Below are 24,838 nucleotides of genomic sequence, written 5' to 3' on the forward strand. Positions count from 1 at the left end.
TTTTAAAGAAGGCTAGGTACAAAAGAGGAAACCCGACGAGGTAGCTGTCACAACAGTTAGCAAGTGTGGAGCGGGGTTCATGAAAAGGAAAGTTTGGAGACCCCTGCGTTGGCAAAAAAAAAACCCTGAACCTACAATTGTAGTCCGCCAACCAACGTTCAGCCTGTCTGAAATTTGTAAAGAAGGACAAAAGCCTTACTGTGGTAAAGGGCCGGGATGATTATCTTTTCTTGGATCAATGCCCCAAATATTTTTTTTCCGCTGCGTAATGTAAAAAATTATATTGCTTGGGAGTCCAAGTGGCTTCTGCATATACCAGGCGATAAAAAAGCTTAAAATGAATCATCTGTGGCTTTACACGCAGCATGACTTATCCCACTCAATGCCGCAACTACTATAGAGTGTGAAAAAAAAAAACAAAACAAACCAAAAAAAACAAAGGGGTTATGCCGGTTACTGAACTTCTGAATACATGTTCCCGATAGAGCAATAAACATCTTTGCGAAATTTCATGTAAAAATAAAGTTTTTATCAAAAGTTGTAGCTCATGAAATTAGAGGAACGAACTCTTGGGACACCCTGTAGAGCACTATCAGCTATTATATTATAACCCTGAGCGAATTAGTGCGTTATATTCCTCCTATTATCATTTATATTCAGTTGTTTGTGTTTTGCTTGAACCCATGAGTTTTCCCAAATTTCTTATCGTGGCGCAAAGCGCGCTTAAGTTGCTAAACAAACTTCTTAAAAGTAAAGCGCGGATGTCGCCCAAAAATGAGATTATCATTTCCATACTTTATATCTCCTATATTTATACCCTACATATGCTTACCGCAAATTACATCCCTAAATTTTTTACCTTCTTTTTAGGAAATTAACAAGAAGGATTGATGGCCCAACACCAAGAGCTTAAGAGAAAGGTAGATGTTCTTGAACTGCCGGAAAAACATGATACTCCACCTCTTGTTTCTATTGAAATGCCCAAGATGTGTGACCTTCCTAACAAGTCCGAGCCTTGGAGCGATGATTGGCTCCCAGTTGACATTCTTTTGTTGACCGTGGAGGACTGTGAGTTCTTGGCATGTTACGCTTTCATGAAAAATCGCTTTAAAAGTTATCACAAAGACCTTGGAATTGTTTACTTTGGAAACGTGGGTGAAAGTGAGAGCGAACAACTGAAGGTCGCCCTGATGAAGTGTTGTGAAGGTTCTTCCGGTCCAGGTAGCTCGCTAATCGTCACCAAAAATGCAGTGGCGCAACTGAGACCTAAAGTTGTTTATTCTGTTGGCTGCTGTGAGAGTCTTAAACCAGACACGGTGAGGCTAGGAGATGTTGTGATATCCTCAAAGCTTTCTACCGAAGCCTTCAGAACTCCAGTGGGAAAAGATATTGGAAAACTCATTCAGCATTCTAGTGATGGCTGGAATCCACCATTGAGAATTCCAAACACTCGTGAAGTAAATGTGCACCGTGATGGCGAGATATTGTGTGGTGTGGGTCCACCTAGTGCTAAACTGTCACGTGTGTCCAACTCAAATGCGACTGCTGTTGAATCAGAAGGAGAAGGTTGGCCTTATTTTTGCTTTAAAGCTGATAATTTATATTATTTGTCTACGGTTGTGTATCATTTGCAGCTCAAATTCCATTGTAGTCCTCAACATGTTTAACAGGGGCACCCAAAGAGAGTATAGTTCAAAACCACATAAACATAGCATTGTTGAACGTTCTTTAGTATTTAAACGGTAGATAAAGGCTTATTTTTATCCCCTAAAAATTTTTCATCTGTTCGGATTTCCTAGCTGAAAGTATAGTGATCCGAAAATTATAGGGATCAAAATTTACCTTTTCGAAAATTTCAGCCAGAAAAAAGGCTCCCGAAAATTCTAGGTGACCTTTTTAGGGTTAAAATCCGTTAAAAATGGGCAATTATATGATTTTTTTGAAGTTCGAAAAAGGAGAGGCAGGCAAGCAAGAAATTTGTCAGAAAATGATCCGAAAATTCTAGACCTCAAATCGTCTTCCGAACAGATAATTTTCCGAAAATTGTCGTTGGGTGCCCCTGGTTTAACTTAGAGAATGAGCAGCAGTCAAGCAGTGAAGCTGGAAAAGTTTTCAACCCTTTTTTTTGTTTTGCAGAAAAAGAAAGGGTTCCACCTTTTTGTTTTAAAAGTTGTGATGACATGCTTCATATGGGTATCTTTAAAATTTTAGAAAAACTTAAGAATGACAAGAATGTCCTTTGCGCAACATTTCTCGTTCATGGCATAAAGGTATAGTGAGAAAAAAGGAGTTGATCAATTTGCGTGAATTTGAAGAGAAATTGCCACTTACTGCAAAGATTTCATGTGAAGTTTTATCTTATAAAGTGCTCCGTAATTAGAAAAAGCTTAAGGGAATCGAAAAGTAGTTTATTTTCTTGTGCTGTCGTCTGAGGTTCACTATTTGTTCACTATTTGTTGTAGGTGTCTTTGTAGCAGCACATGACATGAAGATTGAATGGGTGATCGTCAAAGGTGTTTCTCAATTCGCCAATGACCTCGACCCTCCTAATAATTTGTGGAAGTCGTTTGCCTGCACTATGGCAGCTTCTCTTGTGTTCAACATGTTAAATGACCCACTCGTTTTTAAAAATTGGCCTCATTTTGACGGTAAGTGTTCGTCTGCTTGGTTGACGTCGTTGCGATGTATAAACCCAGTATATCAACAAGGGTTCGAATCGTCGGATATGTTTGTACAAAAAGGGGGTCCACATTATTGCCATTTGTTCTGGTCACAGGATGTGTGTGGGTTGCCCAATGCACCCAAGCCATACTAAACGAAGGATTCTCTGTTTTAACGTGACGCAATATATGATATAAAATGGTCGCGTATAACGGATAGCGTCTCCCTTAAGATAGTAATGGAGTACTGATCTTCATTCGTTAGCTGGTGCGGGTGTCTGTATTATTACTGGATGTCTTAGCTTGTTAGAGGCGTTTAGAGAGTGGGGAGACATACGGCTACAAAAGTGGTGAGGATAAAGGGGAGTTCTCCTCTTATATTTCAATTTCATTGCGCTACACCCACTGTTCCCCCACTATGCAAATGCCTGGAATAGCTACAGGATTTCCGTTTAAACTTGCTGGTCCGTAAACAAGGTGTTAGCATCGACAGAGGAACGGGGTGTTGACATTCGCTGGTACGGTTATTCACATTTAAGTGTCTGTTCCCTATTAATTTCCGTATTCATCGATTTCTTACTCCATGATGTAATTTTTTCCTGGTCATATTACTGTAAAAACCAAACACAATAATAAAAAGGCGAAAAGGTGAAATTCTGAAACTTCAAATTTTGTGTCCAATGGCAAGTTATTTTCTATTCTTAGACAACATAAACGACAATCATGGGGAGGCAAGTGAGGAATTAGGAAAGATCGGAGGAAGGTTGAATGACAACGATTCATCAGGAAACACAACAAAGGGTAAGTTACAACCCTAGAAACTTCTCCACGAACGTTCGGTGAGGAAAATAGCAGCTGTCAAGAGAGGAATACAATGGAAGTCAAAAGTGTTGGGACCTTTCCAGTAAGCAGTTTCAACAATTTTCAAGGAAGCAGTACAAGCGCGCAAAATTAAAAGATCCTATTGACTTGATGTTGCACCTGCATTTACCAGTTACCCAAAGCTTTAAGACTGCATAAAAATGTCTCGCAAAATAACTTTTGTTGTATAGTTTTGAGCTTTCATTATTTGCACCCTGATCATGTGCTGTTTTGGCGGTCACCCAACTTTAATCGCAAAAAGTCGATTCTGGTATGTGTCAAATTTTAATGATTATACTACATGAAAGAGCTGTGACTCTTTTAGCTAGACCTGAAGAAGCGAAACCCGTGTAAACAAAGGAGAAAATCACACCAAAGTTATTTCTAGCCCACCAAACCTGCCACCAAAGCTAAAGAAATGATGGAAATTTCGGTATCTAAGTAGGTATTGCTATCTGAAAAGCTAAAAAGGTGAGATTGTCCGTCGAAAAATATAAAAAGGAAAAAAAAAACCTGAACAACGTGCAACTGAGAATCGCATCATAATTCTGAACTCGGAAGCCGTGAAAATGCTTCCGCCAGGTCAAGTCCAAAAGGCTTCAAGAACTGCTTTGGAAATGCCCCAATAAACTATCGACAAACTATGCCAGATGATAGATTTACTGTAGTAAACTGAACATGAACATAATACCGTGGGCGAATGATGAAGACCTTTGAATTCCAGGGTAACGAAAAGCCTCGCGAAATTTCAAAGGAGATTAAAATGATTGAACCGCACAAAGATTTATTTACAAAGTGAAACCGAACCGACAGTAATTTTAAAATAAATATATTTTTTTAAATATTACCGATCGCTTCCTCTGCAAGGCCGATTTTATTCTTTAAAAAAAATCCCTCATGACAGTTCAAACTTTTATATGGCAGGTTCGTAGATCTACAGCCACAGGAGTCTGAGAACTGACTGATACATTCTGATACATGCATAACACCTTAATAATCCTTGCAACATGGAACGACTTTGGGAACCGACCAAGAAACTGTCAAATGTTGGAAAAAAGGGATTCCATTCCTATGCAAAATTAAATACGCATGATTTGCTCGTTGCCACTCTATCGATAGGTATACCTAGTATATATATTTTTGTGTATGTGACCTCATTATTTTTACTTTCCTCCTTTCACCGTATATGCAAGGTACGAAGCCAATAAGAGCCACCCTTCCTTCAATGGTTCCTAATTTCACTGGGCGACAGAGCGAGGTTGAAGAGATCATCAGACACGTAACTTCCAATTCTACCCGACTGGTGTCCATCTGGGGTTCACCTGGATTCGGAAAAACATCAGTTGCAATTAGAGTGGGACACGCGCTGAAGTCTCAAGGGCTACCTGTCTATTGGGTCTCATTACGGGGACTTCAGTCAAAAGCAGATCTGACTTCAAAGTTTTTTTGCCTTCTAAGGCAACCAACCATCAATAATCAACCGTCCGATCAGCGTCTGTCCCTCGACGATGAGATTTGCCAACTATTCGCCCAAATATCAAAAAAGTCTGTATTTATTCTTGATAATGCCGATGATTTGTTAGAAAGTGGTGGGCCAAAAAAGAAGGAAGAGGTCATGCAACTTCTTGAAGAAATACTCAGGCAAAACCCAAGGCTGACATGCATTGTAACCACGAGAGAGTCTCTTGAGTTTATGGACATTCATTTTCAAGGCCATCAAGGCTTAAGAATAAGAACATTAGATAAAGACTCTACACAATGCCTAATTAATGAGTTACTTCCAAATGTGAGCCCTGCGGATTGCACAGAAGTGGCGCATATCTGCGGACGAGTTCCTTTGGCCATAAAAATAATGTGTTCTTTGATATCTGAAGATAATGCTTTACCACGCCATTTTCTAGATGATTTCAAGGCGTCCTCTACAGAAAGTATCGTGAGCATGTTGGACAATCACGATTACCCGCCAAGCCATCGATTACAGTTCATTTTTGACTCCTCTTTCCAGAGACTTACTGCACAAGAACAAGAAGCACTAATTTCTTTGAGCATTCTCCCTGAAAACTTCACTACTGAAGTCGCTGCAGCCGTTTTAGGCACCAAAAGTGGTTTTCAAGCCAAAAGGATGTTACAAAACCTTCGGAGGAAGTCACTGATTGATTCAGGCTCTAAATCCGGGACTTTCACGATGCACAAACTGTTGCAATCATTTTCTAAAGAGAAAGGAGACGCTGAGATGAACAAGACGATTCTTAATGCAATGGGTCGTTTGAATACATTCTATGTCTCGCACTTTGATAAACTAAATAAACAATTTCTCACCGGGCATTCCATGGATGCATATATTGCATTTTATGAGGATAAGGACAGCATTATTCAAAGCCTAGTAGAGGGATGTTCTGACTCCAAAACAGCTGACACTGTCTTTGACATATTGGTGAAGGGAGAGTTGTTTCTTGACTCGCTGTTTTGGACCGAAAGTGAAGCGAAAAACTTTGATGATATATACGATGCCGCCATAAAAGCAGCCAAGCTGCATGGAAATGAAAAATACCACAGGCAGTTACTTACTTCCAAAGCTTTCGCTGAAGCAACCTGGGGAAGAAAAGGAAAGACGAATCAGCTTCTCTCTGAAGTGAAAGTTATGCAAGCAGCATCGTGCCTTGTTTCTAATCAGGAAAAAGGCAAATCCTTCTGCTATTTAGGAATCTGTTACTTTACCGCAGGAGAAACGAATAGTGGAGTCCACTGCTTACAGCAGGCGTTTTCATCACTGGAGACTTGCAACGACCCAGAGTCGTTATTTCTAAAGTTTCTTATTCTTCAGATCCTCGTTTGTTATTATCAGTCCCTAAATGACTTCATCAACGCCAGTTACTACTATGACAAATCACTACCTCTGTCCTCTGCAGTAGGAGATTGCAAGCTGCTTATTATTCCTCCGATGAAAAGCAAAGCACAAAAAACTACCAATGAAATGCAGTTTGAAAAGGATTCAAACATTTTGCTGAATCAACCTTTCGAATTCGAATTTGTCTGTCTCTTAAGTGAAGCTACAAAGTTCTTCGCTGACCCTGAAACCAAACAAAACACAAGCCACTTGGTTCTTCAAATATTAGAGTGCCTCGAAAAAGAAGTCACACCTTCAATTGGTTTGCTGACTTTTCACACAGCTGTGGTGACGCGCCTGTGGAATATGAATAGTGAAGACCCTGAAAAACTATTTTGGTCGAGAATAAATTATCATGAAAAAACACTAGAGCAATGGAAAGAAACTTTACCAAATAATCCCGACTTTGGCTGTTATGGTCAAGTAAAAATTGCAGCGCTTGTAGACTGCTACTTAAACCTGGGTATAGTTTACAAAAGAAGAGAACACTATTCAGAAGCTCTTCAGTCATACAAGCGAGCGCTGGACACAGCAACAAGGTCTTTTGGAGAACAAAACACTAGGACTGCCGATAGTTACAGGGCTATCGGTGTAACACAGAACAAAATGCATGACTACAGCGCAGCTCTGCAATCTCACCAGCATGAATTAGCTATCCGTGTTAAACTATTTGGAGAAGAACATGAAAGCACTGCTGACAGCTACATGTCACTCGGTGTAACACAAAGGAACATACAAGACTACAGCGCAGCTATAGAATCTCACCAGCATGCATTAGCTATCCGTATTAAACTATTTGGAGAAGAACATGAAAGCACTGCTGACAGCTACAGGCAACTCGGTGTAACACAAAACAACATGCATAACTACAGCGCAGCCCTAGAATCACTCCAGCATGCATTAGCTATCCGTATTAAACTATTTGGAGAAGAACATGAAAGCACTGCTGACAGCTACAGGGAACTCGGTGTAACACAAAACAACATACATGACTACAGCGCAGCTCTTAAATCTCACGAGCATGAATTAGCTATCCGTATTAAACTATTTGGAGAAGAACATGAAAGCACTGCTGACAGCTACAGGAAACTTGGTGAAACACAAGACAACATGCATAACTACAGCGCAGCCCTAGAATCACTCCAGCATGCATTAGCTATCCGTATTAAACTATTTGGAGAAGAACATGAAAGCACTGCTGACAGCTACAGGGAACTCGGTGTAACACAAAACAACATACATGACTACAGCGCAGCTCTTAAATCTCACGAGCATGAATTAGCTATCCGTATTAAACTATTTGGAGAAGAACATGAAAGCACTGCTGACAGCTACAGGGAACTCGGAGTAACACAAGACAACATACATGACTACAGCGCAGCCCTAGAATCACTCCAGCATGCATTAGCTATCCGTATTAAACTATTTGGAGAAGAACATGAAATCACTGCTGCCAGCTACATGTCACTCGGTGTAACACAAGACAACATGCATAACTACAGCGGAGCCCTAGAATCACTCCAGCATGCATTAGCTATCCGTATTAAACTATTTGGAGAAGAACATGAAAGCACTGCTGACAGCTACAGGCAACTCGGTGTAACACAAAACAACATGCATAACTACAGCGCAGCCCTAGGATCACTCCAGCATGCATTAGCTATCCGTATTAAACTATTTGGAGAAGAACATGAAAGCACTGCTGACAGCTACAGGCAACTCGGTGTAACACAAAACAACATAGATGACTACAGCGCAGCTCTTAAATCTCACGAGCATGCATTAGCAATCCGTATTAAACTATTTGGAGAAGAACATGAAAGCACTGCTGACAGCTACAGGCAACTCGGTGTAACACAAAACAACATACATGACTACAGCGCAGCTCTTAAATCTCACCAGCGTGAATTAGCTATCCGTATTAAACTATTTGGAGAAGAACATGAAAGCACTGCTGACAGCTACAGGCAACTCGGTGTAACACAAAGGAACATACAAGACTACAGCACAGCTATACAATCTCACCAGCATGCATTAGCTATCCGTATTAAACTATTTGGAGAAGAACATGAAAGCACTGCTGACAGCTACAGGCAACTCGGTGTAACACAAAACAACATGTATAACTACAGCGCAGCCCTAGAATCACTCCAGCATGCATTAGCTATCCGTATTAAACTATTTGGAGAGGAACATGAAAGCACTGCTGACAGCTACAGGCAACTCGGTGTAACACAAAACAACATACATGACTACAGCGCAGCTCTTAAATCTCACCAGCATGAATTAGCTATCCGTATTAAACTATTTGGAGAAGAACATGAAAGCACTGCTGACAGCTACAGGAAACTTGGTAAAACACAAGACAACATGCATAACTATAGCGCAGCCCTAGAATCACTCCAGCATGCATTAGCTATCCGTATTAAACTATTTGGAGAAGAACATGAAAGCACTGCTGACAGCTACAGGCAACTCGGTGTAACACAAAGGAACATACAAGACTACAGCGCAGCTATAGAATCTCACCAGCATGCATTAGCTATCCGTATTAAACTATTTGGAGAAGAACATGAAAGCACTGCTGACAGCTACAGGCAACTCGGTGTAACACAAAACAACATGCATAACTACAGCGCAGCCCTAGGATCACTCCAGCATGCATTAGCTATCCGTATTAAACTATTTGGAGAAGAACATGAAAGCACTGCTGACAGCTACAGGCAACTCGGTGTAACACAAAACAACATAGATGACTACAGCGCAGCTCTTAAATCTCACGAGCATGCATTAGCAATCCGTATTAAACTATTTGGAGAAGAACATGAAAGCACTGCTGACAGCTACAGGCAACTCGGTGTAACACAAAACAACATGCATAACTACAGCGCAGCTCTTAAATCTCACGAGCATGAATTAGCTATCCGTATTAAACTATTTGGAGAAGAACATGAAAGCACTGCTGACAGCTACAGGCAACTCGGTGTAACACAAAACAACATACATGACTACAGCGCAGCTCTTAAATCTCACCAGCATGAATTAGCTATCCGTATTAAACTATTTGGAGAAGAACATGAAAGCACTGCTGACAGCTACAGGCAACTCGGTGTAACACAAAGGAACATACAAGACTACAGCACAGCTATACAATCTCACCAGCATGCATTAGCTATCCGTATTAAACTATTTGGAGAAGAACATGAAAGCACTGCTGACAGCTACAGGCAACTCGGTGTAACACAAAGGAACATACAAGACTACAGCGCAGCTATACAATCTCACCAGCATGCATTAGCTATCCGTATTAAACTATTTGGAGAAGAACATGAAAGCACTGCTGACAGCTACAGGCAACTCGGTGTAACACAAAACAACATGCATAACTACAGCGCAGCCCTAGGATCACTCCAGCATGCATTAGCTATCCGTATTAAACTATTTGGAGAAGAACATGAAAGCACTGCTGACAGCTACAGGCAACTCGGTGTAACACAAAACAACATAGATGACTACAGCGCAGCTCTTAAATCTCACGAGCATGCATTAGCAATCCGTATTAAACTATTTGGAGAAGAACATGAAAGCACTGCTGACAGCTACAGGCAACTCGGTGTAACACAAAACAACATACATGACTACAGCGCAGCTCTTAAATCTCACCAGCGTGAATTAGCTATCCGTATTAAACTATTTGGAGAAGAACATGAAAGCACTGCTGACAGCTACAGGCAACTCGGTGTAACACAAAGGAACATACAAGACTACAGCGCAGCTATACAATCTCACCAGCATGCATTAGCTATCCGTATTAAACTATTTGGAGAAGAACATGAAAGCACTGCTGACAGCTACAGGCAACTCGGTGTAACACAAAACAACATGCATAACTACAGCGCAGCCCTAGGATCACTCCAGCATGCATTAGCTATCCGTATTAAACTATTTGGAGAAGAACATGAAAGCACTGCTGACAGCTACAGGCAACTCGGTGTAACACAAAACAACATAGATGACTACAGCGCAGCTCTTAAATCTCACGAGCATGCATTAGCAATCCGTATTAAACTATTTGGAGAAGAACATGAAAGCACTGCTGACAGCTACAGGCAACTCGGTGTAACACAAAACAACATGTATAACTACAGCGCAGCCCTAGAATCACTCCAGCATGCATTAGCTATCCGTATTAAACTATTTGGAGAAGAACATGAAAGCACTGCTGACAGCTACAGGCAACTCGGTGTAACACAAAGGAACATACAAGACTACAGCGCAGCTATACAATCTCACCAGCATGCATTAGCTATCCGTATTAAACTATTTGGAGAAGAACATGAAAGCACTGCTGACAGCTACAGGCAACTCGGTTTAACACAAAACAACATGCATAACTACAGCGCAGCCCTAGGATCACTCCAGCATGCATTAGCTATCCGTATTAAACTATTTGGAGAAGAACATGAAAGCACTGCTGACAGCTACAGGCAACTCGGTGTAACACAAAACAACATAGATGACTACAGCGCAGCTCTTAAATCTCACGAGCATGCATTAGCAATCCGTATTAAACTATTTGGAGAAGAACATGAAAGCACTGCTGACAGCTACAGGCAACTCGGTGTAACACAAAACAACATGCATAACTACAGCGCAGCTCTTAAATCTCACGAGCATGAATTAGCTATCCGTATTAAACTATTTGGAGAAGAACATGAAAGCACTGCTGACAGCTACAGGCAACTCGGTGTAACACAAAACAACATACATGACTACAGCGCAGCTCTTAAATCTCACCAGCATGAATTAGCTATCCGTATTAAACTATTTGGAGAAGAACATGAAAGCACTGCTGACAGCTACAGGCAACTCGGTGTAACACAAAGGAACATACAAGACTACAGCACAGCTATACAATCTCACCAGCATGCATTAGCTATCCGTATTAAACTATTTGGAGAAGAACATGAAAGCACTGCTGACAGCTACAGGCAACTCGGTGTAACACAAAGGAACATACAAGACTACAGCGCAGCTATACAATCTCACCAGCATGCATTAGCTATCCGTATTAAACTATTTGGAGAAGAACATGAAAGCACTGCTGACAGCTACAGGCAACTCGGTGTAACACAAAACAACATGCATAACTACAGCGCAGCCCTAGGATCACTCCAGCATGCATTAGCTATCCGTATTAAACTATTTGGAGAAGAACATGAAAGCACTGCTGACAGCTACAGGCAACTCGGTGTAACACAAAACAACATAGATGACTACAGCGCAGCTCTTAAATCTCACGAGCATGCATTAGCAATCCGTATTAAACTATTTGGAGAAGAACATGAAAGCACTGCTGACAGCTACAGGCAACTCGGTGTAACACAAAACAACATACATGACTACAGCGCAGCTCTTAAATCTCACCAGCGTGAATTAGCTATCCGTATTAAACTATTTGGAGAAGAACATGAAAGCACTGCTGACAGCTACAGGCAACTCGGTGTAACACAAAGGAACATACAAGACTACAGCACAGCTATACAATCTCAGCAGCATGCATTAGCTATCCGTATTAAACTATTTGGAGAAGAACATGAAAGCACTGCTGACAGCTACAGGCAACTCGGTGTAACACAAAACAACATGTATAACTACAGCGCAGCCCTAGAATCACTCCAGCATGCATTAGCTATCCGTATTAAACTATTTGGAGAGGAACATGAAAGCACTGCTGACAGCTACAGGCAACTCGGTGTAACACAAAACAACATACATGACTACAGCGCAGCTCTTAAATCTCACCAGCATGAATTAGCTATCCGTATTAAACTATTTGGAGAAGAACATGAAAGCACTGCTGACAGCTACAGGAAACTTGGTAAAACACAAGACAACATGCATAACTACAGCGCAGCCCTAGAATCACTCCAGCATGCATTAGCTATCCGTATTAAACTATTTGGAGAAGAACATGAAAGCACTGCTGACAGCTACAGGCAACTCGGTGTAACACAAAGGAACATACAAGACTACAGCGCAGCTATAGAATCTCACCAGCATGCATTAGCTATCCGTATTAAACTATTTGGAGAAGAACATGAAAGCACTGCTGACAGCTACAGGCAACTCGGTGTAACACAAAGGAACATACAAGACTACAGCACAGCTATACAATCTCACCAGCATGCATTAGCTATCCGTATTAAACTATTTGGAGAAGAACATGAAAGCACTGCTGACAGCTACAGGCAACTCGGTGTAACACAAAACAACATGCATAACTACAGCGCAGCCCTAGGATCACTCCAGCATGCATTAGCTATCCGTATTAAACTATTTGGAGAAGAACATGAAAGCACTGCTGCCAGCTACATGTCACTCGGTGTAACACAAAACAACATGCATAACTTTAGCGCAGCCCTAGAATCACTCCAGCATGCATTAGCTATCCGTATTAAACTATTTGGAGAAGAACATGAAAGCACTGCTGACAGCTACAGGCAACTCGGTGTAACACAAAACAACATACATGACTACAGCGCAGCTCTTAAATCTCACCAGCATGAATTAGATATCCGTATTAAACTATTTGGAGAAGAACATGAAAGCACTGCTGACAGCTACAGGCAACTCGGTGTAACACAAAGGAAAATACAAGACTACAGCGCAGCTATACAATCTCACCAGCATGCATTAGCTATCCGTATTAAACTATTTGGAGAAGAACATGAAAGCACTGCTGCCAGCTACATGTCACTCGGTGTAACACAAAACAACATGCATAACTTTAGCGCAGCCCTAGAATCACTCCAGCATGCATTAGCTATCCGTATTAAACTATTTGGAGAAGAACATGAAAGCACTGCTGACAGCTACAGGCAACTCGGTGTAACACAAAACAACATACATGACTACAGCGCAGCTCTTAAATCTCACCAGCATGAATTAGCTATCCGTATTAAACTATTTGGAGAAGAACATGAAAGCACTGCTGACAGCTACAGGCAACTCGGAGTAACACAAGACAACATACATGACTACAGCGCAGCCCTAGAATCACTCCAGCATGCATTAGCTATCCGTATTAAACTTTTTGGAGAAGAACATGAAATCACTGCTGCCAGCTACATGTCACTCGGTGTAACACAAAACAACATGCATAACTACAGCGGAGCCCTAGAATCACTCCAGCATGCATTAGCTATCCGTATTAAACTATTTGGAGAAGAACATGAAAGCACTGCTGCCAGCTACATGTCACTCGGTGTAACACAAAGGAACATACAAGACTACAGCGCAGCTATAGAATCTCACCAGCATGCATTAGCTATCCGTATTAAACTATTTGGAGAAGAACATGAAAGCACTGCTGCCAGCTACATGTCACTCGGTGTAACACAAAACAACATGCATAACTTTAGCGCAGCCCTAGAATCACTCCAGCATGCATTAGCTATCCGTATTAAACTATTTGGAGAAGAACATGAAAGCACTGCTGACAGCTACAGGGAACTCGGAGTAACACAAGACAACATACATGACTACAGCGCAGCCCTAGAATCACTCCAGCATGCATTAGCTATCCGTATTAAACTATTTGGAGAAGAACATGAAATCACTGCTGCCAGCTACATGTCACTCGGTGTAACACAAAACAACATGCATAACTACAGCGGAGCCCTAGAATCACTCCAGCATGCATTAGCTATCCGTATTAAACTATTTGGAGAAGAACATGAAAGCACTGCTGACAGCTACAGGCAACTCGGTGTAACACAAAACAACATGCATAACTACAGTGCAGCCCTCGAATCACTCTAGTATACATTAGCTATCCGTATTAAACTATTTGGAGAAGAACATGAAAGCACTGCTGACAGCTACAGGCAACTCGGTGTAACACAAAAGAACATACAAGACTACAGCGCAGCTATACAATCTCACCAGCATGCATTAGCTATCCGTATTAAACTATTTGGAGAAGAACGTGAAAGCACTGCTGCCAGCTACATGTCACTCTGTGTAACACAAAACAACCTGCATAACTACAGCGCAGCCCTTGAATCACTCCAGCATGCATTAGCTATCCGTATTAAACTATTTGGAGAAGAACATGAAAGCATTGCTGACAGCTACAGGCAACTCGGTGTATCACAAGACAAAATGCATAACTACAGCACAGCCCTAGAGTCACTCCAGCATGCATTAGCTATCCGTATTTAAGTATTTGGAGAAGAGCATGAAAGCACGGCTGACAGCTACAGGGAACTCGGTGTAACACAAAACAACATACATGACTACAGCGCAGCTATACAATCTCACCAGCATGCATTAGCTATCCGTATTAAACTATTTGGAGCGGACCATGAAAGCACTGCTGACAGCTACAGGGAACTCGGTGTAACACAAAACAACATGCATAACTACAGTGCAGCCCTAGAATCACTCCAGCATGCATTAGCTATCCGTATAAAACTATTTGAAGAAGAACATGAAAGCACTGCTGACAGCTACAGGCAACTCGGTTTAACACAAGACAACATGCATAACTACAGCGCAGCCCTAGAATCACTCCAGCATGCATTAGCTATCCGTATTAAACTATTTGAAGAAGAACATGAACGCACGGCTGACGGCTACGGGGCAACTCGGTGTAACACAAACCAACATACATGACTACAGCGTAGCTTTACAATCTCACCAGCATGCATTAGCTATCCGTATTAAACTATTCGGAGAGGACCATGAAAGCACTGCTGACAGCTACGAGGCACTTGGTGTAACACAAAACAACATGCATGACTACAGCGCAGCTTTACAATCTCACCAGCGGGCTTTAGGTATCCGTCTTAAATTGTTTGGGGAAGAACATGCAAACACCGCTGAGAGCTACAGGTAGGTCAAGATCACTCAAGATGCCCAACGCGAGAAAGGTGAAAAGAATAAAGAGGAAAATACAGAAACATGAATAGATCTTTTTTAAAGCTAAGTGATTCTTCATGTCTAAAAGAATGATGGGAGTTTGCAAATACTATTCATAGGAGCAAGGATATCTTTTAGAATCTGCTTTTCAATGTATTTTCTGCTCACTCAGCATGTGAGCATAGAATGGATAGGAAGATGATTAGACTACTAGCAGTCTCTCTTTTTTCCCAGTCCGTCAAACAAAATAATAAAAAATAACGTGCGAAACACGCAAACGACGCGTGCGCACTCCAGTTATTAAATCTGAAGACAAGACTGTTTGTAGTCTAGAAGATGATCGTTAATACAGTGCAATCTGCTTTATGGACACCCGTTTAATAACGGACAGTTTCCTTTGTCCTGACAGTAACTGGTTATTGGAACGAACGGTAGTGGTTATTGCAACAGACAACGGACATTTTTATGTGGCTCGAATGACTGGAAACGTTATCAGACACCTTACGTTACGGACACTAGTGATCACTGCGCCGTATACATCGCACCAGCGACAGCCTAAAAGAGGTGGCCCGCGCCTGTAGAAAGGCTAAACAAACGAAGGGTGGGGGGTAGCGCATTAGCCAAGTCAAAGCTACACTTTCCCCCACCCTGTCAGTAAATCGATACTCTATGTGCCAGAGGCTTTTCATGCGCAGTTTTCGGTTTCGGTGACGCTCGTTTCTTCGGCCTGCGGCCGACGAAGCTCCTATCCGCACGCGAGGAAAACCCTCTGGTACCTAGGGTGGGGGGAAAAGGAAAAAAACGGGGTCAAATAGGAAAAATATCGGCAAAGGAAGCGAGCCGAGCGGGGGCCTGGGGAGGGGAAAAGGGCGGCGCCACATTTTCCCCTCCTCAGACTACCTCTCGGGTCGCTTCGTTCGCCGAATTTTTTTCTCCTTTTTCCCCACTGCGGAGCCTCGTCCCAGGCTAAACTGGCATCGACAAACAAAATGACCTCCCCAACAGTGACACTGCCCTTTAAAATAGACATTGAGAAATAGTTAGTAGAGCTCAAAGCACGGGGCTCAAAGATTCATCTATTATAGATATATATACTAAATAGATACTCATCCTTCACCCCATGTAAGGGAATAATCCAGCACAGTAGTCTTGTATTCTGCACTGCACGCTGTGGATTCCGGATTCCAGGTACTGGATTCCGGTCTTTGTCACGTGAACTTTGATTCTGGATTCTAATTGTTATTGGGATTCCGGATTCCTTTAGCTGTATTCCCGATTCCAAAACTCAGAATTCCGGATTCCATAAGCAAAATTTTCTGGGATTCCGGATTCCGCAACAGGGCTTAAAGTTTAAATTTGAGTTTGGGAGCACTTGTGCTACTAGATATAAATTTTTGGGCGTACTGCCGAAATTTTAGGTGCACAGCTGAAAATTTTAGGAGCACAGCTTATAATGTTGGGAGCATCTATTTCAAAAGAAAAAGTAAAAAGTTTTTAACGTTAAAACAGTGCCACGTTTATATGTCATCTTCAGTTTGTTACTTTGATTTCTGTCCCGCGATTGATAAAACACGGCCGATTTGCCACGCAGTAATACCGTTGTGATTTTTTATACTAATTTTCATTTTTGACAGTACAGTTGTGACCAGGCGGTGTGCGCACTACGATCGCTAAGCATCATGGGCGGTATTCAAAATTTGATCATTTGTGTCAAGATGGCGTGCAGTGAACATCTCGACTGCGGAGTGAATATTCGTTAATTACGATGTAGATACATACGATTTTGCTTTGAATCTCTTCTGGAAGCTCTTGAAAAAGAAATTCTGTCCAATTCTCAGGGAAAAAACAGTCTCATTCCGTTGATAAGTGTATTCTGGTGTATTTTGTTCGTAATCACTCGCATCCTGTTTGCAACTGACGGAGAAAAGTCGGCACAGAAACGCTTTGTTCAATACTTCAGTCATGAAAAGTACTGGAGGTAAGACCCGCGGTGCGCCGAAAATTTTGAATTCATCGTGAAATCAGTGCAACTAGTGCTAAGAGGTACTGATATGCATAGCTGTGATATACTCATAAAATACTAGGAGCTTCTTCAGAATACCCGGCCACGGTATTTAAACACAGTGAGCTTATTTTGTTTTGTCATTCAGCATTGCAAGATGTTCACTTGCTAGCTGTAATAAGAGAATCGAAGTTGAGGGGGTCAGCTTTTCAAGGACTTGTTTCTCTGTTGGCACCAAGTCTGCAATTCGTTTTGCTTAACATTGTATTTATCATCACCTGAAGACAAGTAAATAAAGTAGAGAGTATTTGTGTACAGTGAGCTTGTGTCCTGTTTATAGATAATATTAATATTGAGCATCTTTATTTGCCCATATATTTTCTATTGGTATGAGTCATAGAATGTCTTATAACTGGATTGAAACTGAAAATGGCATATTTGTGATTACAAAGCCTGATGCAGTCAATAGATTTTAAAAGCTTCAGCCACTTTTTGTTTAATGATTGTGTGAGTATGTACAAACACATGTTATCACATATTTTTTTGGATTATAAAAACTCTTCAAAATGTGAAATTCATACATGTTTACAAATCTCCTGTAATCAGGGCTGGGGCAACATAGCTTGAGACCCCTTTCCTTTCTCCTCACCCCGCAGAAATTGTCCATCTTAATTTAGAGAAAATTTAGGGGCTTTTTTCCAGGGAACAAAGCAAGCTGTCTGTAATGATGAGCAAGGCTGTGTTTTAAGGAACATTGAAAGGAGTCCAGTTCTCTGAACCTGTAAAATCTAGGCTGCCCAGCATATGATTTGTATGAAAAGTCTGAGATTTTCTAGTCACCCAAAAGCAAAAGTTAGGTGCCAGGGGCCACAGGGCTCTGCTAGAGCACAGCCTTGATCAGGTGTCTGTAGGAAGCGGTTGTCCGTAAAGAGGGCTTTTGGGTTACCAGTTATTGCAGAGGTGGATCCTAGTAGTACAGTAAAACCCCCTGACTTAGAACCTGAATTTTAAGAACATGTTAGGCTAAAATATGCCAGATGAGCCCCCTCTATATAAAAACCTGTTTAGCCTAAAATTTGAAACAGGTTCTTATTTTTGAAATCTATGAAAAAATTCTGTACACTTGAGCAGAGATAAATCAACATTTAGAATCTCCTTTGGAGACAAAGCTGTCTTATCACTCCAACTGCAATGTAAATGCCAATGTTTAAATTTAAATACATTCCTCTTTTTATGTCCATTCTCACATAACTTCTAATTTGGTATGCAGACTTTGTATGAGGAATAAGGTGAAACACAAATACTCTTAGCTACAATTTCTCTTCACAAAATATGAACCCATTTAAAAACCTAAATAGCCTAAACTTGTGTTAACTACTATTTATATAAGAATCTGTTTAGGCTTACTTAGTTAATTCAGGTTCTTAGTCTCACGATTTTACTGCCCCTTTGTTCCACTTTTTCTATTTCCTTTCCCTGTCACCATTTTTTCAGCCTTGGTCCCAATATCAAAAGTACATTCAATGATCAAGCAATTTATATTTTAACTAAAGCCACCAAAATATGCAAATTGCTTGATATGTATTAAACGGTGTAAATGCGTAAACAGATTGAACGACATTACTTACCCTGTGGGGCAGGCATTTCAAAGAAAAGGGAAAGTGGGTCTTGGTGCAAGAGAAATGTGAGGGAAGGAGGGAGGGAAATGCCTGCCATACAGGAGACTAATTGTTTTTTGCATTTTAAACATCAACCCGGTGAATTTTGAAATCACTCCCTCCTTCCTCGTGCACTCTTCGCATTTCTCTTGTGCCACAGACCCCTTTCGCTTTCCTTTTAAATGCCTGGTACAGGGGCAAATCACCACTGAATAAAACAGGGACTAGGCAAGAAACTGACGAAGTCATACCATCTACACAACAACACACACCAATCTTGGAAGTAGATTATGATTTTCTTTTCTCAAGAGTGATGTCCATTTTGAATGTAACAACGTATTGTAACAGTTTTAGCCAAACTGAAGAGGTTTGAATAAACGAAACTTGTCTTAAGGCTAAAATAAAGACTAGTGCGTGAAAGACTATTCGTAAAACTCCGTACAATAGTTATGAGGATGATGTCCATTTTTCTCCGAATAAAAGTAAAGTGCAAGCTTAGTGGATGTTATGAAACTCTTCTTCTACACTGCACTATTCTTGCAATTCTCCCAAAAACCATTTTTCATAAAGGATGGCTGGTTTCAAAATGCACAGGGCTTAACTGTATAATCAAACTTATCATTTAATTTAATACCTGTAATTCTTATCCTACTGATTTTATACCTGCATAAAGGGAATCACATGTATGACTGCAATTTTATTATGCTTTTTTTAGTCCTATTACAAAAACAGACATTCCCACATCAGAGTACTCATCAGCCAATTTATATACCGATTTCGAACATTTTATGCTCACCTAATGCTATTGTTTGGAGGAACCACTCGCCGCTGCTCCGCTATTTTGTGATCAGCTTGTGGTTACAACAGTAACACTTCCAGTAACATGTCACATTGGTCTTCGCGAGGCTTTATTTTCCCATGAAAACATGCCGGTTTCAATTCGGAAAAAGTATCACAAAACGTGGGGCGCGTTGGGGAGCGATAAAAAATTAGCATAGAACAAGGTTTGTAAAAACACTTACAACTATCTTCTACTTTCGACGGGCAATATAATGGAAATTATAGCTTCTTAAAAACCGGGTTCAAATTTCATGCTCTTACAGGAGGAATCTTCGGGCACCACGTTTTGGATTGAAATGAAGAATATTGATTTGTTTTTCTTCACAGAAAAAATCTAAACAAATATTAGCTTATGAAATCGAGAAAAACGATCTAAGGAAAGAACTGTATCTATTGAAAAATAAAGCATATAACCTGCGCAATTTCTCGACCTTCGCCGCCATCTTGAAAATTTTGAATCCACAATGCATCGCAATCGTAGTGCGCACACCACCTGAGTTGTGACTAAAGAAAACTTACACTTGAAAAAAAATTCAAAACTGACAATAGTGAGTATGTCGAACGAGAATGAAAATTTATCTTTAATGAATTTTTTAAATGCGCAATGACTTACATGTAACTGCGATATGAGTTAAAAACTTTCTTGCCTGGAAAAAGGGCTCTTAACCCGCACTGTTTTTGTTTTGATTGACCTTAAAACTGAACGTTCGACATGATCGTTCATTGCGCAAAAAGCACGTGTTTCCTTTGTAGCATATTTGCACGTGTCAGCGGCGTTTATTACAAAAGAGAAGAGTCTGGGATGGAGTAAAACATCGAGACGAAAATGAACATTCGAGTTCGTGGAATCCATTGGGAGAAAAGACGAATTAAACATACACAGATGAAAGGAAAACAATGTAACTTATTAAAGCAATTTTCGTATGACCTTGAAATAAGAACGCGGGAACAAAACAGAAACAACAAACGAGTGGAAACAGCGATTTGATTGGTTTATCGAACGGATACAAACGCGCGTGGGTGAAAAAACTTCATTCCCGAGAACTTTCTAGAAATCAACCGATACTTCGCTCTGACCTCATACTGCAACACGATTGGCCAATCGAGCTATGCCTTCTCCATATTATGGTTTCTTTGGCGGGAAAACGAAGAAGCCATGTTTTGGTCTTTTCATCCATTGGCTGATAAAACAAATAACGAACACGTACCGAGGTCAAGGTCATACGAAAATCACTTTATCGTGGAAAGTACATGCGTGAGCGAACTTCGCCGCTCTCTTGCGCGGCTCACTCGCCCACTGATGGGTAGCTTGTTCGCAGGCTGGCGAAACATTGAAATACCCCTCTGCCTTAAATAAGCTGAGTGACGAATTTTCAGTTTTACTTTAAAACTCTACAGAAAAAGACATTTGAATCAAAGAAAAACAGAAAGATAACGGCTTAGTTTCATTTAAAGTTATTCCACTACTTTGAGTGTATGCCTGAAACTTTAATCAGCTTTAAGTACATCGTTTTCACATGACGTCACGGCGGCCATATTTGTGTACAAAACAATGAATCGGCGGCCATTTTTGTATACCAAAAAAATTCTGTGGGAATTGAACTGTTTTCACATGTTAAAACCTTTTTTGTTCCAAGCAATTTGCAAAGCTGCTGACCACGTGACGAAAAACGATCTAAAAAGATAATTTAAAGGCAACCAAATTTACCCAATAAAACTCATGTAATCTCCACAGCCGTACATTTAACAGGCTCATTTCTCTAACTGCATATGTACTTGTGTTAAAATAAACCTACTTGCAAAAATTCTATGTCAAGCTGTTTTATTTTTGTATAATTAACTAACGAATCATATCAATCTGTGGTGAAATTGATCAGCAAAGTCTTAATATCAGCGTGACACCCCTCTTTTTAAATTGCGAGAAATACAGTGGAATTCTGACGTTTGGAAACGTCATTTTACGCCCTTCCATGTTATGTATTTATTTCTTTATTCATTTAGTCTTAATATCAGCGTGACACCCCTCTTTTTTAAATTGCGAGAAATACAGTGGAATTCTGACGTTTGGAAACGTCATTTTACGCCCTTCCATGTTATGTATTTATTTCTTTATTCATTTATTTATTTACAGATTCAGCATAATAAACAAGTAGGCTACTCAGACGTATTATACGTTTTAAAGAAACAGTAGGTCACTATTTAAGTCACCTACGAGTTTATCCCACCAGCAATTTATAATTTATAGGCAGCTGAGTAGAAATTCCATGGACTTGTTTGCCGTTCCTAGATAAACACTGTTCTTTTACCCTTTGTTTTCCGAGCTAATCCAATGCTGTGTTACTTGGAGGGTTGGAAATATGGGGATTCCACTGTATAATAAATGCAATCGCTTGAGCAACAGTCAAGAAAATTGTTTGATGAACTCTTAGCTATAGGTACTACCACCGAAAAAGTTCTTTTAAAAATATCTACTTTGTATCACTACTAACCCTTCCCCAATATAAACTACTGCTATAATTTCTTTAAAATCTCCGCTATTGGTCACGTTTTTGTAATGTATTTACAAAGTAAAATAATCTCTAAGATATAGTTTTCAGTTTCGTCTAACTGTGATGCTCTATTACATGTTAAGTCTAAGAATAATGTCTGAAAGCCATTTTCAGAGCTGAATTACTTGGTTCTTTCTAATCAGAAGTATCAATAATATCCTAAATGATTCCTTGGAGTGCTGTGGCAAGTTTAATGGCTTTCTGTGCAACGGTTTTTAGAGCTAATCATCAAGAATGTTGAGTGTGACATGAAGATAAAGCGGTTTTTGCGTCAACAGATTTAACCTCTTGCGGTGAAAGTCTGTTGGCTTCTGATACCTAAAAGAACAGGTTAATCCGGTTAGTTTTGTTAATTGAAAGCTAGCACATTCAGTAAAATACAAGCGGTCCTTGACTACCTTCGGAGACAGCCTTTTCCATGGATTGAGATAGTGTGCAGTGCACAAAGAGAAGTTAGCAGAGATGGGGCGGCGAGAGGGGGGTTTCGCGCCACTGTCCACAATCTAAACTTCTGGAACAGACTTTCTCAGGGATAATAGGATGCACAAAGTACTCGAACGCGGGTGAAAATCGCCACGAGACACAGAAGACACAGCAAAAACAGGAAAGAGAGACACTCGTTGGCGAGACAGAGGAAGAAGAGAAAATGAAGGTCTCTCATTTCTCTCCTTCCACCACGTGTAGCCTGTCATCGCGGGCAGCGAATCTCACGCTCTCTCACGTATTTCGTGAGCCCTAATGAGGGGCTAGTCGTATTACACGGAACCAGTAGACCCACAAAAAATAAAAAAGTTCGCCGTTTATAAGCAAAACCTTCCTACTTACAGTTCTATGCAGGCGGGACCCGGCTTGAACTCATCTTGTTCCATGAATGCGAAACATCTCGTACTCACGATGTCCTTTTTGGGTTTCTAGTGCTTGAATTCGAAAAATATCGCTGTACCTTCGAACGAAATACAGGAAACAACAAAAAAATATTGTTAATTACGAGGAAAAAAATTTTTCGTACCATTTCAACGTCCCGGAAAATAGACACGTTCGATAACCTTGAATTGACCACTCCAGAAAATACCATAACATACCATAATGCTCTTTGTTTGTCATCCCAAAATTTTGTATAAGCATCGTCTTCAGTTTCTCTTGGGAGTTAAAATGGCCCCAAGAGAAACTGAAAACAATGCTTATGCAAAATTTTGGGGTGATAAACAAAGAGCATTATGGTATGTTATGGTATTTCTGGAGTGGTCAATTAGCCTACGTGGAAGGCGATGGTTAATGTTTTTGCTAAGGTTTTATGTTCTCCCTGGTGAGCGCAGGTCCAAGAAATTTTTCCCTTCACCCTTAAAAAACGGGCGACTGCTACGCAAACTAACTTTGAACAGTTATGTGTTCGTTCAGAAGTATGGCCTGACTGTTAGAAGGGGTGTGGTGGTTGGTAGATTGGTTCGTCTTTTTAAAATTTCTTTTCACCATCAATTGGTTTGATCAAGAGGCCACCGCTTTCGGTTGGTTTTATACTAATGTCTCTTTGTAATGTCAAACACTTTAAAACGAACTGATTATTTTTAAGATTTTACGCGATCTTTGATTCAACATTTTGTGTTGAAAGCAAAAAATCTCATGGTCATTTGGTAACAGCGCGCGTTGTCATTGCCTTCTTTGCGGTCACGTGCCTGAAGTCTTTTAGCAGGAAAAACAATCGCATTGAATTGTTACGCGCAAATGTTTACCGCTGCTTTGTTTTCGAAGCTCATACTTTGATCTGTTGCGTTGGCTGTGATATTTAAAACATCAGCTACTTAATGACTGGAATTTTTGACAGCTGGTAATGTTTGCTTTCCTGTAACCCAAATGTTTCTCCACGACGAAAATATTTAGATCCTTCCCTGGGGAAAAAGTAACTAAATGAAATATTTGTTTTCTTTGAAACCTGACATATAAAGTGCCAAAAAAAGCCATTTTTAGCTACGTTTTGGTTATCAGTAATTCAAAGCATGAGATTTTACCTTAATAAAGAACTGTTTCTTTCAAATGTCGCCCTATCCACCTGCGTAATGTATGCAAGCGAGTTCCCTTCAGAATATCACATAGCCTGGGGGTGGTGGGGTGGCGGCTTCCCAGACTTCCCCACCCCCCTATATCCGTCACAGCTTATTATCATTTTTACCTCTTGGAAGCTTTTCTATTGGTTTTTGAATCTCCACATCAATACCAAAGTTGAGGTATTTTCCATCTTTTCTGTTTGACATGGGTGTATCTTGGGGCGGGGTCACATTAACACTGTTAGCGTCTGCAGGAATGAAAAAACCATGTAAAAAGTTAAGCAGTCTCTCTTATTACTGAGACGAGACGAGACGCCCTCGTTTCTGGTGTCTCGCAGTGAACCGTCACGAAATCTGAAGAAAAAGAAAAACTGCTCGCGCAGTCTTAGTCTCAGCCTCAGTCTCAGTCTCTCT

At 40.6% G+C, this 24,838-nt stretch overlaps 2 protein-coding genes across 2 annotated transcripts in view; both read left to right on the forward strand.

Annotated features, from left to right (window-relative positions):
- Positions 1 to 882: 882 nt before the first annotated feature.
- Positions 883 to 3,508, forward strand: LOC140942742 (death domain-containing ATP nucleosidase-like). Its single transcript, XM_073391721.1, has 3 exons — positions 883 to 1,566; positions 2,463 to 2,648; positions 3,366 to 3,508. The coding sequence occupies exons 1-3, from the start codon at positions 891 to 893 to the stop codon at positions 3,476 to 3,478; spliced, it is 975 nt and encodes a 324-aa protein (XP_073247822.1). The 5' UTR covers positions 883 to 890; the 3' UTR covers positions 3,479 to 3,508.
- Positions 3,509 to 5,130: 1,622 nt separating this feature from the next.
- Positions 5,131 to 24,838, forward strand: part of LOC140943454 (uncharacterized) — a 29,846-nt gene continuing 10,138 nt past the window's right edge. Inside the window, exons 1-3 of the mRNA XM_073392543.1 lie at positions 5,131 to 7,068; positions 9,412 to 10,290; positions 15,206 to 15,306. Coding sequence (XP_073248644.1) covers positions 5,137 to 7,068; positions 9,412 to 10,290; positions 15,206 to 15,306 — 2,912 coding nt within the window. The 5' untranslated portion in view covers positions 5,131 to 5,136. The remainder of the gene's footprint in view (positions 7,069 to 9,411; positions 10,291 to 15,205; positions 15,307 to 24,838) is intronic.

Source organism: Porites lutea, chromosome 7, assembly GCF_958299795.1.
Source record: "Porites lutea chromosome 7, jaPorLute2.1, whole genome shotgun sequence".
In the NCBI taxonomy this organism is placed as follows: Eukaryota; Metazoa; Cnidaria; class Anthozoa; order Scleractinia; family Poritidae; genus Porites; species Porites lutea.

Coding starts and splice junctions, on each gene's coding strand:
- LOC140942742 (XM_073391721.1), top strand. CDS start 891: ATGGCCCAACACCAAGAGCTTAAGAGAAAGGTAGATGTTCTTGAACTG. Junction 1,567..2,462: donor TGTTGAATCAGAAGGAGAAG/GTTGGCCTTATT, acceptor TATTTGTTGTAG/GTGTCTTTGTAGCAGCACAT. Junction 2,649..3,365: donor AAATTGGCCTCATTTTGACG/GTAAGTGTTCGT, acceptor TTCTATTCTTAG/ACAACATAAACGACAATCAT.